The following is a 15,862-nucleotide window of genomic DNA, read 5'->3' as shown; positions in this document are numbered from 1 at the left end:
AAAATACAGTACACCGATGTCAGGGATACACCGAAAGCACATTTTTAGGACCGGTGGTCCGATACTCACACGCAAGTACTTGCCGATAAGGAGTCCTGATACTTGATAATGCCATTATGTCATACAATTGAGATGGAAATGTTTTATTTTGAACAAATGAAATGAAAACCAACTTGAAGAGAACACGTTTCACCCACCCGCATTTTCCAAAGTAATTTGTCATTTTTGACATTTTAAGACCCAACTGCAGGTTTTTTCATAGTATGTCACACATTTCGTGTACAGTAAATATGGCCCGTAAGACGAGGTGCATCAGTTATGTCATGTCTCAGACTGAAGACTAGGGGGCGCTCTGCAGAAGAACCGACTGCTACTCGAGAATAGCACACGTTATATTAAAAACAAACAAAAAAATTGTGGTAAAGAGGGAGCTAAGTCGAAAGGGGGAGCTCTCAATTTACCAGTCGACCTACGTTCCCTCGCGCTCCCCTCACCGATGGGCACGAGCTGCGGGTCGTGACCGAACGAACAAGATCCCGTATACAAATGAGTTTTCTCCGCAGGGTGTCCGGACTCTCCCTGAGAGAACGGGTGAGAGGCTCGGTCATCAGGGAGGGGCTCAGTGTCGAGCATTGAGAGGAGCCAGATGTGGTGGCTGGGGGATCTGATCCGGACGCCTCCCCGGTGAGGTGTTCTGGGCACGTCCCAGCGGGGGGAGAACCCCTCGGGGAAGAAGCGGCTGGGGAAAGGCAAAGGGAAGTCTGAGTATCTCTGCTGAAGCTACTTCCCCCGCGACCCGACCCGGAGAAGCAGTAGAAAATTGGTGGGTGAAATACTGCAAACCTGACTGAGACCGAGTGAAACCTGGTCTCGAAAGGAAACCCGATTGCGTTGTCATTTCCACGGAAACCCAAACCAAAAGAAGACTTTTTTTTTTCCCCTGACAGGATGACAGGATTCACCCCCCCCCCCCCACGTGCTGACCGTATCACCGTAACGTCGACGTGTGGTACAGAAGGCAATATTTGATTTTTGAGGAAGTTGCGCTCCCGAAATTCCCTCTTCTGCGTGCAATTTGGGATTCCGGCGGGTGGGTGGGTGACAGCATGTTTGCTTGCCGACTAGCTGCACGTTGTTCCGCTACCAGTTTAGCTAGTGAGTCAGCGCGTCTCCTTCCCGCGAGTACGTCTTCCGCCCTAAAACGTTTCTCTTTCCTCAGACGATTGTGTTAGCATGCGGGTGCGTTCGCTCCGTGCTGATTGACTGCAACGGGGAACCTTATAAATAGAGACTTTTTTACAGGGTTGAAGCGTGAAATGTAGATTGCGCCGACACAAACGGAGGTGAGCGCTCGTGCGAGCGGGGGAGTCGCACACCAGCGCCGCAAAATCTGGCCCAAATTACACGGCAGCAGTTGGTTTCACTCGGGGATAGGAAGCGGGGAGAAATCATCGTACACCTAAAACAAAAACCACCCATAGTGGAACTAACCAGTGAGAAAGCATTTTTGCCGATGGGGGGGGGGGGGGGTCACGGGGTCGTTTTTCTTTCCGCCCTTTCTTATTTTTTTAAAGTTGGTGCGGGCAGACTTGGATTTGACAATCATTGACATGAAGTCTTCATTTGAATGTGTTGCTCCAATTGATCATATCTGTATCTTAATAATCATCAATTGACAGTCAACATAATCAGCAAATTTCTGCAATTGAAATACGCCCCCTTAAAAAATGTGAAAGATTGCCGCTCCAATTGATCATATCTGTATCTTAATAATCATCAATTGACAGTCAACATAATCAGCAAATTTCTGCAATTGAAATACGCCCCCTTAAAAAATGTGAAAGATTGCCGCTCCAATTGATCATATCTGTATCTTAATAATCATCAATTGACAGTCAACATAATCAGCAAATTTCTGCAATTGAAATACGCCCCCTTAAAAAATGTGAAAGATTGCCGTTCTCAAAGATGAAAGTTGCCCCTTCACGAACATTTTTGCTGGTCTTCAACCCATTCATGGGCAGGGTGGCAATTTTTTGCCTTATTGAGATAAAAGTCTCCTCACGGGCCACAATCAAGGAAATAACACTTCTTTTTTTTGTTTATGGTTAAGTTATATGATAACTTTGCTACTTTATAATCCCGTCCCAAAAATGGGACGCTGCCGCCGAGAGGGTTCTGGGCTTTTCTTAGTAGATCGTCACAAAAACCAGAATGAGAATCACATTAAAACATTTCATTATTTTGATATACTGAAGGATATAATGCGTGAAAATCATGACGTCCCGAAAATGGGTTGAAGGACGCGCAGAAGGTTTTCTTCCGTGACGAGATCAAAATTGAACATCAAAGAGGAAAGAAAGAAAAAAATGTTTGTTTCAAGCTTTTTACATTTTTTTTTTTTTTTTTAGTAATCAGCAGCGGAATGATGGCTGATTTTCACAACAACAACAACAACAAAAAAACACCATTTTCAGAAAATTGAAAAGAATGGAGGGAAAAAAAAAAGCATCAAAGGCAGATCACAACTCTCAGGTGTGTATTTTTTGCTTTTGTGACACCTCAGACTGTAAGATTTAAAAAAAAAACACACGCACACACAAAGCTGCAAAAGGCTTTTAACGACAAAATAACAGACCTATTACAATTTAATATAAAACTACAAAAATGCATGCCGGATGATGATGATGATGACTTGCCCCAAGACATTTTTTATTTTTTTTTACATGGCGCTCACACCAAGAACTGTCAACTTTTCTCACCATTGCTACACATTTTCTACTACGTAACCAGATACTGTGTTTATACCTGACCTATTACTACTCTACTTATGTCTATACGTGTCCAACTTTTGACGTGTTGCCATTTTTCCTCCCTCATAATTGACGTGACAAGATGAGATTCAGCACCTAATCTTTGTCTTCCACTCAAAAGCTGTTCTGATATCAAATCCATAGCACCTGCACTGCTGTCTGTCATTAGGTTTGAAGAAGACTGAAATCCACATACGAACTACAGTACAAACGTCCCCGTTCTCGAACAAATCGGTTTTCGGACGAAAATTTAGAGATTTCTTTTTTTTTTTTTTTTGCTTCTGTTTTCGAATGAAAATCGGTAGTCGAAGGCCCCCAACAAAACCCGGAAATAACTGAACGCCCGCGGCCTACGACGACGTGCTCTGTTGTGAATTCCCACCCCTCGGGAACCCCCCGGAAATAACAGAACGCGGGCGGCGGTTGATTCGGTTTTTGAACCGCCTTCTAGAACGGATTGTGGTCGAGAAACCGAGGCTCTACTGTATATTACCCGACCCCCCCCCTCCGCCCCTTTCACGAATACCAATTGCAAAACGTACTCATGTGCGACACTTAACATCTGGATTGCAGTTGACAAATACAGTAGTGAACGAGCTGCTAGTTTAAACAGCAAATACCCAAATTATGATGCCAAAACGATGGAATATCATGTAAAACTCAGTTTCAATCATTAATAATAATGATCATTTAGCTCCAGAGAAATGCATGACAATGTTATGTAAACTTCACAAAATTGATGGTAGCTAATCTGAGTTATTCATGGAAAATATGTCTTGCTATTCTGTATAGTGAAAGTTGAGTGGCTAAATAGAACATTTGAGTGCTCTGAAAACTTTGAGCTGTATACATATGAGATATATGAAAGGGATTTTTTTTTTTTTTTTTAAATCCTCTTGAAACTTGCAAATCCCCCCCCCCCCCTTGACACATTTAAATCCTTCAAGATGAAATCCACCAGAGCCTCCCGTGTAAAGTCCTGCCCAAAAGCAACAGGTGCAATGTTTTGTTGTGTGTATTTTTTTTTTTTTTTAATGCTGGTGTTGCGTGTCAAAAGGCCTTTGAGGATTCGGTTACTTCCAGACAGCGAGAGCCACAGGAAGGAAATCTTCTCACACAAGGGAACACGCGCGCTGCTTTTGGGTTTGGTCTCCACAAAGGGAGATCAGCAGGGCTGCTGACGTAGAGGAAAGTTCTACGCCGCCGTCTACGGAAGCCCGATTATTTGCCCGACAAAATGGAAGCGGGGACTTGCACTCGCTGGGCTGTTAACAACAACAACAAATTCTGTCGATTTTAGCCAAATACATTTACGGGAACAATTTAAAGTCATTCCAATTGTGTAAATTTAAACCGGTGGAGCGGCTGGAAAGCGTTGGCCTCACAGTTCTGAGGACCCGGGTTCAATCCCGGCCCTCGCTGTGTGGAGTTTGCATGTTCTCCCCGTGCCTGCGTGGCTTTCCTCTCACATCCCCAAAAACATGCAACATTAATTGGACACTCTAAATTGCCCGTAGGTGTGATTGTGGGTACCAGTTCAGGGTGTACCCCGCCCTCCTCCTGCCCGTTGACAGCTGGGATTGGCTCCAGCACTCCCCGCGACCCTTGTGAGGATAAGCGGCTCAGAAAACGAATAGATGGATATTTGCCGCTTCCTAAACCCATTTGTTAGCATGCCTGCGTGGCTTTTCTCCGGCCACGCCGCTGCTCCCCTCCCCCCCCCCCCCTAAAATTTTTTTTAGAAATTGGAGACTCTAAATTGCCCGTAGGTGTGATTGTGAGCGCGAATGCTCGGCTGTTTCTGTGTCCTGCAATTGACTGGCAACCAGTTCAGGGTGTACCCCGCCTCTCACCCGAAGATAGCTGGGATTGGCTCCAGCACTCCCGCGACCCTTGTGAGGATAAGCTGCTCAGACAACAGATAAATGGATATTTGCCACTTTCTCAAACCATTTCCTAGTGTGGATATTGGCGCACGCAATGTGCGTAATAGAACGGCATCATTTAATTTCATGTTGTTGTCATGAAAATATGATGTTGCAAATGTTTCAAGCGGATTTGTGCTCAATAAAAACAACGAGGAGTCTTCTCTATGATCTTAAATGATTGCAGCAATAGTTACAAATGAAATATAAGAAGCTCGCATATCAAATTCAACAAAGAGCATTCATTTATGAATCAACAGGTTGTGTTGTAAAAAGCTTCCATTGGAAAGATTTGGGGATATTAAATGTTAATTAAAAGTGGAACACATTTACCTCTTTTTGTTGTTGTCAGAACAATGTAATAATTATTGAATGTGGGATTATCTTGAGTGACATTTTGAGTTATAATACAAAGAAAATCAGAGAAAGGATAAATGCAATGAATTTTATGAGTAAACATAACATTGTAGTATAACAATATATAATTCAAATAATTACATTCCTAAATATTCATCAATATTTTTTAAAAAATGTATTTGCAATCTCTGATGTGGGCTCTCCCGTATGGAAAATTACCTTCACTTAAATAGTCAGTCAAACCTAAACAGTCATGCAAGAAAAATGAGAATTCCCCAATTTCGGAAAACTAAAATTTATGTGGCATAAACTCCTTCATTAGATCAAATAAACACCTGTCAGCCATTATACAACCTTCAAAATACTGTACCGGGATTAATACCCACGGATAATTAATGATGTCATCATTACTTTAAACAATACCAGGAAGAGTGTAGCGATAATCCATATTTTCTTCATTTGACACTTATGTTGTCTGTTCTTGATATCTGTCGCCCCCTGACGGATGACTACCTGCTATGCATCCCCTTGCCTCAGGGACAAAAGCAAAAAAAAAAAAAAAAGAAAGAAAAATAAGAGAGAAAAAGAAAAGAAATTTTCGTACTTGCAGGTTCACACCACGGGAGCATTTGGTCACCGCAGATCCGGGGTTGAGGCCCCCAGGTACGTCCTGAGGTCCGACACGCTTGATTTGATGATCTTGGCGGGGATCGTCTGCATTTGCAGCCTCTGGTGGGCAGCGAAGCGATGGCAGCCCCCAAAAGAGTAAAAATAATTTCCTCCTTCTCTGCCTTTGATCCAGAGGACATCGATTGGGGGCACAACGTGGACGCTTGCTCCGGCCTGCGTGGAAAGCCAACATTGGTTGGCAGAGACCATTGCAAGAACACACCTCCCCGTACGTGAACGTATGTTATTTGAAAAAAAAATCAAATCAAATAAAAAAACATAAAACAAAATTTAAAAAAAGGCTTTATCTGGCATCGTTGGAAAAATAAGCAACAGAGGGGAAATCATAAACCTTGAATTTTGGATGAATTCATTTACTTCACGTGCATGCAAGGCAATGTGGTCATTTTAAATTTGAATTTGGGATTATTATTAAGAGCAAAATTAGGCCTTGTTATGGATTTGTGTCTACCTCATTGGAAGCAATCAATCAATAAATCAATCACTTAATTCATTCATTCATGAATATTATGACCACATTGTAAAGATGAGCTACTCATACGTGTTTGACTTACCCCGATTGATTCGGTCTGTAAAAATGAAAGTGCTCCAAATCATCTATTTTCTATACTGCTTGTTCTTATTAGTAATTTTGTAACGCGTAGTGCACACGTTGACCCATTAATTAATTAGTTGATAATACTAATTAAATAATACAATTAACAGTGTACACAGATGCAGTGCTGGGAAGAGAGGAACTAAAAAAAATCCTTAGTTATTCTGTCAGAATTTATTTTGCAGCTAAACTGCACCCTGTGCTATATTTTACTATATATTCCAAGTTAAAAGGGAAATATTTTACACGCGGAAGTTTGTTATTATTATCAAAAGGGCCAGTAAAAAAAAAAAAAAAAAAAAAAATCATTTTTACTTCACTACAGTTCAGCGTAAAGTCCATACTGCAAACAGCCCTGGTACTTGAAACTCGTACAGTACTTGGGTGAAGGAGGAGAATCCAAACTTTTGGACCATTTTATTTCAATTATTTTATAATACGATACTTGGGCGACTCTGCACAGATGACAGAATACCAACAAGTTTTCAATGCTTGCAAGGAAGGCAGACGAACTTTGGTTTAATGTACCTTTAAAGTATCGACGAGGCTCTGGACTTTCTGCTCGTCTAGAACGGGAGGAAGCGGCCTGATGATGACGTCCATCGGAACGTCGTTCACTTCCTGTGGTCGTTTGGAGTCAACCGATTCCCCCTCGTCCGTTTTTACGTCGCGCTGGGAGCTCATCGTCGGCTGCTTTATGCGACAGGAACCAGACTGCGTGCCAAGCGTTCTGTTGCGGCTCCACAAACGGAACATTTGAGCCCAAACTTCGGCTCGCTTCTCGAGTCGTTACTTCCGGGGTACGTTGCGGGAGGCGGGAATCATTGACGGGGATTTCTGATTGGCTGACGTTACTGTCAATCACGATACTGTTTCCGCTTAGCTGTTAAGTGCGTTTTATGGCAAATTTACTTTTGGGACTTTTGTCAAAACAGCAGGTGAGCAAAATGTGTTTTATGATCGTATTTGTCAACAAGAATGCCGAATTAGATGTATTTTGTGGTTATAGATAGATAAAAGTGACCAGTAATTAAATACATTCCCCGTGCCTGTGTAGACAAAATGTATTTTTTTGACGACTGCCATTTTTTTTTTAAGATAGCTTCTCCAGCTGGACGGTTTTTGATGTTGTACAGTCGGGTTAAAGTCAACTTGAAAATTTGCCATAAAGCAATATACGGTACTTTATTTACACTTTGGTGTAAAGTTTTTGCACAAGTTGTTAAAAACAAACGAGGATACAAAAGTGCACCGGTTTCCAATTACGCCATCTTGTGTGTCATTGAGGTCAAAGAACACCCGGTGAAAGGTGAAGCGTGAAGTTTTTTTTTTTTTTCTATAGTTAATTCATCTGATTGGTCTAAGGGTGATGACATCATTGGAAAGCTGTCCATTGAATGATGTAGCGTGTTGCCTGTGAATGCTCCTAATCATCCAGGGCATTTCATCCACAGGGCACTGAATGGCTCACAACTGGGCTGCTCTGTTTGTCTTGTGGATGAACCGCCGATGAAAAGGGAAACCTCCTCTAAGACAAACAGAACAGTCCACTTGACCTCAGGATCAAGTCTATTGTTTGTACTATCATCGGTAAATTGTAATTGGACAAAGTCGCCGTCATCAATCATCTGAGATCCTTTATAAAAAAAGAAGGCTTTTTATTCACTCTGTAAAATTATGGATTATTATTGTTTTAATCCTTTACGATGCACCTATTTCATATGTATCATCTCAGAATTCTGGCCATAATGTTATGCTTGTGGGGCAATTGACTTGCATCCTGGCCTCTTACCTGAACTCGGCAAGGTTCGGATCCAATTATGTTAGGCAGTATTATGAAAAAAAATTCAGCGATTAATGTATCGAAGTGCTGTTTTTTTTTAAACAGCCATTTTATTTTTGTGCTTAGACACGGGTGCCTCTTCAAAATTCACGCCAGCAATTATTCTGAAAAATAAGGTGGCACAAGCCCTCCATCCTGTAACTTGTCTTTTAATGAGGTCGTGTAGAGTGTTGCGTGATGGAGGCGCGCCGCTTCAAAGCGCTTAACTTGGTACTGTACCGTTCTATATTTGTCGAGATTTCAAAGCGCCGCGCGGGTTGCTGTGGTTACAAAGACGGGACATCTGGGCTCGCCGCTTTGCGCAGGTAAATCTTCAAAAGAGCCGCGGAAATAAATCCATTGTTTGTTCCCGACGTATAGCCGTCGCTTCTTCTAAGAGACGAGACCGTTAAAAATGAGTTCTTGGACGGAAGACGCAGGTCATTGGACTGATTTATTACACACACTTTCAACGACAATTAATTGGTCACGTGGGAATAACTTCCAACATGGAGCTCTTTAAATAGTCAGTAATCGTTATCCGTGCATTATACAGTATATCTCGCTGTTATGGAACTGTGGAAAATACAACTCCAATCCCAATGAAGGTGGGACGTCGTGTTAAACATAAATAAAAACAGAATGCAAGCTTTTTGGGAACGTGTTGCAGCCATAAAATTCAAAGTTAACCTTTATTTGCTAAAAACAATAGTGTTGGAACATGAAATATTCCATATTCTTTGTCGTGTATTCAACGAAATATAGTTTGAGCATGATTTGCAAATCTTTGCCTTCTCTTTTCATTCATGTTTAAGGCGACGTCCCGACTATTGGTGCAGCTATGGTGTAACAACAATTGTCTGATCATCTCCATCAAATGTTCTCGCTTTCTTCCCGTGATCTGATATCAGGGTACCGTAATTTCCGGCCAACAAGCCGCGACTCTTTTTCACACGCTTTCAACCCCGCGGTTTATGCGGTGACGCGGCCGATTTGTGCATTTTTTCTAACGGCTGCAAGGGGGCGGAAAAGGTAAGTGTGAGACCGGTGGAATATATGTGCCGAGGAAGTGACTTTTACCGGTCCGATCCTGTTAGCACTGTGCTAGCATATTACTGCAATGTCTCAGTGATTTTTACCGGTAAGTTTTTTTTTTTTTTAATCAGCCCTGTTAGTGCGGCGTTAGTGTTAGCATGGGGCTAGTGTTAGCGCGGCTGAGCTAGTGTTAAATTGTCTGTGTACTTTCGTTCTTTGTAAATATCTCGTGTTTCAATGTGGGCACTTGCGGCTTTTACACAGCTGCGGCGTATGTATGTAAAAAAATGTGATTTCCTTTACAAATGTACCCGGTGAGGCTTATAACCAGGCGCGCTCTGGAGGCCGGGAATTACGGTAGTTGAAAAACATCAGATGGCGTCTGTCATAAAAAGTGCGTCGTGTGCAGCCGGCCGCAAATATGTAAGGTGACATTTTACCCCTCAGCATTCACTCTTTTATTGGGCATCAATTTCGAGCCGGCGCTTTATTTTCCGTCAGAACGCGTCGTGCGGCTTCCCCGCCAAAATAAAGCGCATCACGTGCGAAAGAAGGGACCCTGTCACTCAAGGCGCGGAGACGAGTAAATTGATCCGAGTCCCACTCTTGTCTGTACGACCCTCTGCTGTCAAAGCGGAGATGCTAACGTCTCCCAACGACTTGAGTTGAGTTAGGCGCGCAGGTGCAGCTGCGGGTCACGCGCCAACAGTTCCCACACGATGATTTTGCTGTTAATATTAGATTTTCGGTCCTCACGGGATTGTCACACTTAAGAGCAGCTGGAGAAAATTACCTGCCAGAAATGAGCTATATTTATTCACCGCTGTCCCCCCCCCCCCCCTCCCCGTCTTTTTCCACGCGCTGACGCGCTTTTAAGGTGATCGTGCCTCTGACAATGTCGCGGGATTGACGATCGGATCTGAAAGCGCGGCAGCGTTGAGCAAAAGCGGCGCCAATATTGTCAGATTTTGTGACGCGTGTTCATTGTTTTTTTTTTTTTTTTTTTTTTCCCGTTTCTCCGGCTAAACGAACTGATTTTCTCCACTTCAGCATCTCCATTTGGAATGGGACCTCTGCTTATAATCTTACTTGGCTTGAAGTAAATTCACAGAAACAAAAGTGGAAAGTACGGAGCAGTATTACAAATTATGGTGCGAGTGATTTACGACGCGAGCGGTGTCTGAAATGCTCCAGAAGTGACATCACAAACGATATAGTTCAAATCCAAACTCCAAAATTTCCCCCTCGGAAGTAATCCCCCAGGAATGGGAACGCATCCTTTTCTGCCGCGCCTTCTTCGGAAATCCTCCGCAGCCCTTTCGACGCGACCGTCTCGATGTCCTCCACGTTTTCCAAATGGGTCCCCGTGAGCTTGGGAAAGAGGGGAAAGAAGTCACATGGATCCAGTTAGATTGAGGAGGGACCTCAGTTTCTCCAGAACCCCCCTGATCCAATTTCTTTCATTTTTGTTGTACTCGTTGTACTCTGTTGATATGGACGCCTCCCGACATTTTTTTAACAAAATCAGCTTTAATGGCCAAGTGTGTAACAACACACAAGGAATTTGTCTCCGGCAGTCGGTGGCGCCCTGGTACCACGTTCAGAACGTTTTTGTCAGTCAGTCATAAATTGTGGTGAAACTTGTCACATTACTACTCATTAGAAATACTTGTATGTTAGCATTATAGTTCTACTACAGTATACAAGTACCCCAGTGATTCTCAGTGATGGGAGTCAAATGATGGATCCACGGGCTCCCTCTAGTGGTGTGTGAAAGAATAACAAAATTAAATGTCCAAACTCAGCATAATGTTAGTGTCTTGAACTTTTTTTTTTTTTTTAAATCGAGTACAGTACATTTGTATTTGACTTTTTAAATACTGTGCATTTACATTTAATGTTTTAGACCCGTTTGTTTTCAAACACTTATTGACGAATGCGTGTATGAGTTTCTTTCGGGTCGCCACGGCGTGTCATCTCAGATGACACGCTCATATTTGTTTGGAACAGTTTTTACGGCGGATGCCCATCCTGACCCAACCCCTCTCCATTTATCCAGGGAGAGAACTGGAGCCTATCCCAGCTAACTTCGGCCGAAAGGCAGACCACACCCCGAACTGGTCGTCAGCCAGTCGCGGGGCGGATATCGACACCGTCGCTGAGTGGGAATCGATCCCACGCTGCCTGCACCGAAGGTAGGCGTGTGTACCACCACACCATCAGTGACTCCATTTATTGAACAATACATTTATATATATATATATATTGTTTTATGGGTAACCCTTCAGCTTCATTTTTTATGATTATTTAAGCCTACTGTGCTCCTGTATTTTAATATTGGTTCAGGATGGTGGGAGTGGTGTAAAAAAAAAAAAAAAAAAAGAGAGAGAGAAAAAGAACCACTATTGTGCACCACTACTCATAGGACAGTTCTCTAATAATTGCAAAGATAAAGATATGCCAAGGTTGATGTGATATTCTTCCAATTGCCAATTATACAGTACAACAATATTATGTATTTGAAAACGATTGACGGGAAATGTCATTGCCTCAAAATGGTCATACGAGAGGAAATGAAATATTTTCTACTAAAAGCGATTCCAGGTCCGCCCCTCCCTTCTTGGACTTTTGCCCGAGTGCCGACGACAAGTTGGACATCTTCGATGCGTAAAAATGCAGTTCTGCCACCACTTCAAAAAGTGAGGCATACGGATGAGGTGGACGCGGTGCCGACAGAGCGATAAGGAAACAGATGGGTTTCCCACAACCAGCGCAAACATCAAGAACAGCGAGTTCAAGAGCTTGGCAGTCTCACTTGATGGACCACCAAGGAATGGCGGTTTTAATGAGCAGCTCTCCCGCGATGAACTGCTCACGTCGGAAATGGCCGCTTCCAGCGCACCGCTCGGGCTCGCGGCCCGGATACTCGTCGGGATCTTTGTATTTTCTCGCATTTCGCCTCCACGCAAAATTGACGCTTCCTTGCCGTAGCATTCGCCACCTGGAGCAAATGGTAAGTGTTGTTGTTTAAGCTGCCGGTCGTCAAAGTTCCCGCCAACAGATGGCGTCACGTGTACACAAAGGGGGTCAGCGTGGGGGGGGGGACTTTCACCGCTTTAATGGAAGGAGTGTTAAATGAAGTCGTGCTCGTTGTCGGAATTGCACGGATGGCTGCTGCTGCTTCTTGTCGTCTCCTCTGGGCGGCCAGCAGCGCTTACAAGTGAGCCGTCTGATGCCAGCATTGGTGACACTTCCTTAAACCCGATTCACTTTTGTCCACTTTGACAGTTTTGGCCAGAACAGAACTGAACAGAACAGACCACCAGGATCCTTAATTTTCCAAAGAATAGTACACAGTACAGTTTATAAACTGGACAGAGCTCGTGCACGTGACGTCACCATTTTCACGGCGCCATATTGCCGGTCAAAAAGAATTGCTCGACATTGTGGGGGACGTTGAACCGGTGCAGAATATTCATTGTTGTGCTGTTGGTTGTCACAACAGACGAGACAGCTATTCAAAGAGATCCTCCTATAGAATACCAGCTGAAAAGATCGATGGATTTCGGCAATTAAATGTGATGGACGGTGCCCAACCAAATGCACACGACTGTGTAGCGATCGCTTCACTTCCGGTAGGAATTATTCTTCGCAATCGCAAATTCCCAACAAGTATTTATAATGCCAAGTTGGCTGATTTGAGAACAGTTCATATTTTAAAAAAGAAAATAAACCATCGGTCACACAAGAGGTTTACGAAGGTTAACGTGTGGCCGCAACACGCTTCCTGTACGGAGGAGCCGACTCTGTCTTATTTTTCTTTTAAGGCATTGTTCTCAAATCAGCCAACTTGGCATTAGAAGTACTTCTTGGGAAACGCTACACTTTTTTTTTTTTTTTTTTTTTTTGCAATCATAGTTAATTAATGTGACCAGGGGTCATTTATTGAAATATTGGTATTTGTATTGAATACTCTCTGAAATGATCGATGGATTTCGGCAAAGGTTAACATGTAGCCGAACACACTTCCGCGTTCACGAACCGTGAAAACCGTCACTGCGTGGGATGGATTCCTGATTGAGAACAGATCCAGCAAGAAAGTAGTTGTACGCGTCCAGACTTTCGTACGCTTTCAAAGTCTAACCCGTGTAAATCTCGCCGACTTACTCACCGGATCCATTTTTAGATCCAGTTGTCCAAGACAAGCGCCAGCGGGTTAACAGTCCACTTTCTTATCGGTGAAAACCTCGACTTTGGCATTAAATACGGGTCCTCCACGCCAAGTGTCTCTCATTTTTCCACGTGCCTTCGTTTATTCTCACATTCTAAATATTTAACGGTATCGGACAAAACTCTGGGCGTCGTGCTATAAGACGTATTTTCGTTGCAGTCTTCAATCGACTTAGCATTGGAAAAAAATGCTTTGCTTGACCGGCACTTCCGGCCAGTGCACGAAAAGATTTCAAACCGTGACCCGGAGGTTTCCCCCTTCAACGTTGGCCACACGATCGAGCAGCACGTCCGCGAAGCGACGCCGCCTTATTCGGTGAGAGTTTTAGCAAGATGGCTGAAAGTCGCCGCGCTGGGGCGACGTCTTTACTCACCCGAGTTGGTCCTTTGGGGTTTAATTCCTCTTTCCCGAGTTCACGTGGGACCCGTTTTGAAGACGTGGACGACGACAAGACGGTCGTGACGACTGTGGCGCGGAGGATGGCGGAAAAGTTCTTCCAGGAGTGCAAGAAGGGATGGCGGAGAAGGCTCGGGGAAGTTTGGATTGCAAATCTATCTTTTGTGGCACTGCTCCTGGAATTTTCCTTCATTTACCTTGTTAGGTTGTACCATTTTGGGTGGGTTTAGATGACAAAGCAATCGGCTGTTTTTGAACAGAGCAAGCAAAATCCAGCATGAATTATTATAAAACCGATTTGAGCTCACTGCCACTGTCGGATAACCTTGCGGTCCCCCATTTTTGTTTGACGTGTGACCATTTTGCCGGTCGTTTTCAATCACTGAGTCGATGTGCGAGGCAGCGGGAGGGCGCCTTCGTTGACACGTCGTCTCGTGGCTGCTCCCGCGCGGGCCCACGTCGCTGCCCCAAATGTGATGTAATTGGATTCCTCGGGCCCCCACTTTACAGGCTGTCGCTATGTCATGAAAGCGGTTCTTTACTCTCCTCATAAAACCTGATCAGCTGCAACATGTTGGGAGGGGGAAGTTTTGTCAGCTGTTGAAATTGGCAACTTCCTGTTGAATGCAGTCACCAGCAGGAGGCGCTTATCGATGCTTCGATTTGTTTGCCTTCAGTCGCTTCTTTTCCACACGGAGGGCGGAGCCCGCGCACCCCCTCGTCGAGCTGCCGCGGAGGACTCTGAAGGACACCAGGAACTCACTTCAAGTCTTGCACGTTCCCTGAAAGCCAATCAAGAAAAGCCCCAGAACAATAATCCCCGCATTCGTTCTCATTCTGTTCCATATTTTTTATTCAGAAAGAGTCGTTGCGACGTAAAATCCTCATTCCGTTAAAAATGTAACGAGCAGGAAGATCTTCAAGCAGATGTACTGGCTTTTCATCTCAGGAGGTCTTGTCCTGGGGGCTCGCCACCCACTTTCAACGATAAGTTGTTGCCATTTTCTTTGCCTCATAGTGGGCACATTTCGTGGAAAGTCACAATAAAGCTCATAAAACCGCTCAAGCGGCGAAGATTTCATGTCGATCGTACCATCATGATGACCAACATTAAAAGAGAGTCGAATTTTAGTCTTTCTTTTGTTTTTTATTATTCCTCAAAAGTACATTTAATATTACGGGAACCTCTAGTAACATTGTGCATCATTTTAACATTAACGCTGTGCTTAACTGTAGGAAAATGGGGGGAAAAATGACTTCAATAATAACTCAATGAAATGTATTACACATTAAAGTACACAAAAAAAAATTAAAACACAACAAATTCTTCTTAAAGATGAAATCCAAATGTATTGTACTTCAAACTTAAATAGATTAAATATATGATGCACCTGATAAATTAAAAAAAACAAAACAAAAGTTTGCACCTTTTAATTGAGGGATTCTTTCACAAAGCGATACGGGGAGCGTGTTTAGCGGCACTTATCGCGATTCCAAAGAAATAATTGCAGACTTGCAGGTTGCTTGTGCTATTGTTTTGTTTTTATTTATTAGTATTATCATTGCTATTGTTGTTGTCATAAATTGTAGCAGAACAAGAGAAACCAAAACATCCCCTCAGCAATCATGGCTTAAGTTTCTTCATACTCGGACAGACAGACAGAAAGAGAGTGAGTGAGAGACAGAGAGAGAGCAAGAAAGTGGAAAATCTGAATCTGTTTTTTTTTTTTTTTTTTTTTTTTTGAGGGCCATATGGAAGGTTTCAAGCAGCCAACCATATGTTGAAGGCTTTTGTCATGGAAATCATATTTATTTGGCACTTCTCTTTGCACAGCCGAGCTGGGCACATTTAAAAAAAAGAAAAAGAAAGAAAGAAAAAGAAAGAAGAAACAGAGCATGATCAATTCTTTGAGAATACACTGAAGTGTTGTTGCCTTGTCCTACAAATAGTTTGGAAACCAAGACAGTCCCTGATTCACGTGGCCACCCGGATTGTAA

The 15,862-nt window shown here is 43.3% G+C and overlaps 1 protein-coding gene and 1 long non-coding RNA gene across 3 annotated transcripts; one reads left to right on the top strand and one right to left on the bottom strand.

Moving 5' to 3' along the window:
* Window positions 1–59: 59 nt before the first annotated feature.
* On the bottom strand, window positions 60–7,178 carry srxn1 (sulfiredoxin 1 homolog (S. cerevisiae)). Of its 2 annotated transcripts, XM_061847043.1 has the most exons (3): window positions 6,909–7,178; window positions 5,700–5,938; window positions 60–739 (listed from the first exon to the last, which is right to left on the bottom strand). In XM_061847043.1, exons 1-2 carry the CDS (start codon window positions 7,134–7,136, stop codon window positions 5,729–5,731), a joined length of 438 nt encoding a protein of 145 aa, XP_061703027.1. In that variant the 5' UTR covers window positions 7,137–7,178; the 3' UTR covers window positions 60–739; window positions 5,700–5,728. The 2 variants fall into 2 exon arrangements, with proteins under 2 accessions (XP_061703027.1, XP_061703036.1); XM_061847052.1 differs by lacking the exon at window positions 60–739 and having other exon boundaries at window positions 5,170–5,938.
* A 17-nt stretch (window positions 7,179–7,195) lies between these two features.
* LOC133514941 (uncharacterized) lies at window positions 7,196–15,494 on the top strand. Its single transcript, XR_009798901.1, has 3 exons — window positions 7,196–7,318; window positions 11,297–11,432; window positions 14,542–15,494. It is a non-coding gene; the product is annotated as an uncharacterized LOC133514941 (long non-coding RNA).
* The last annotated feature ends 368 nt before the right edge of the window (window positions 15,495–15,862 follow it).

This window comes from Syngnathoides biaculeatus, chromosome 2, assembly GCF_019802595.1.
Source record: "Syngnathoides biaculeatus isolate LvHL_M chromosome 2, ASM1980259v1, whole genome shotgun sequence".
NCBI classification, from domain to species: domain Eukaryota; kingdom Metazoa; phylum Chordata; class Actinopteri; order Syngnathiformes; family Syngnathidae; genus Syngnathoides; species Syngnathoides biaculeatus.
This window is presented reverse-complemented; position numbering and strand designations above follow the sequence as displayed.

Coding starts and splice junctions, on each gene's coding strand:
- srxn1 (XM_061847043.1), bottom strand. CDS start 7,136: ATGTTCCGTTTGTGGAGCCGCAACAGAACGCTTGGCACGCAGTCTGGT. Junction 5,939..6,908: donor GCCTCGTCGATACTTTAAAG/GTACATTAAACC, acceptor CTTTCCACGCAG/GCCGGAGCAAGCGTCCACGT.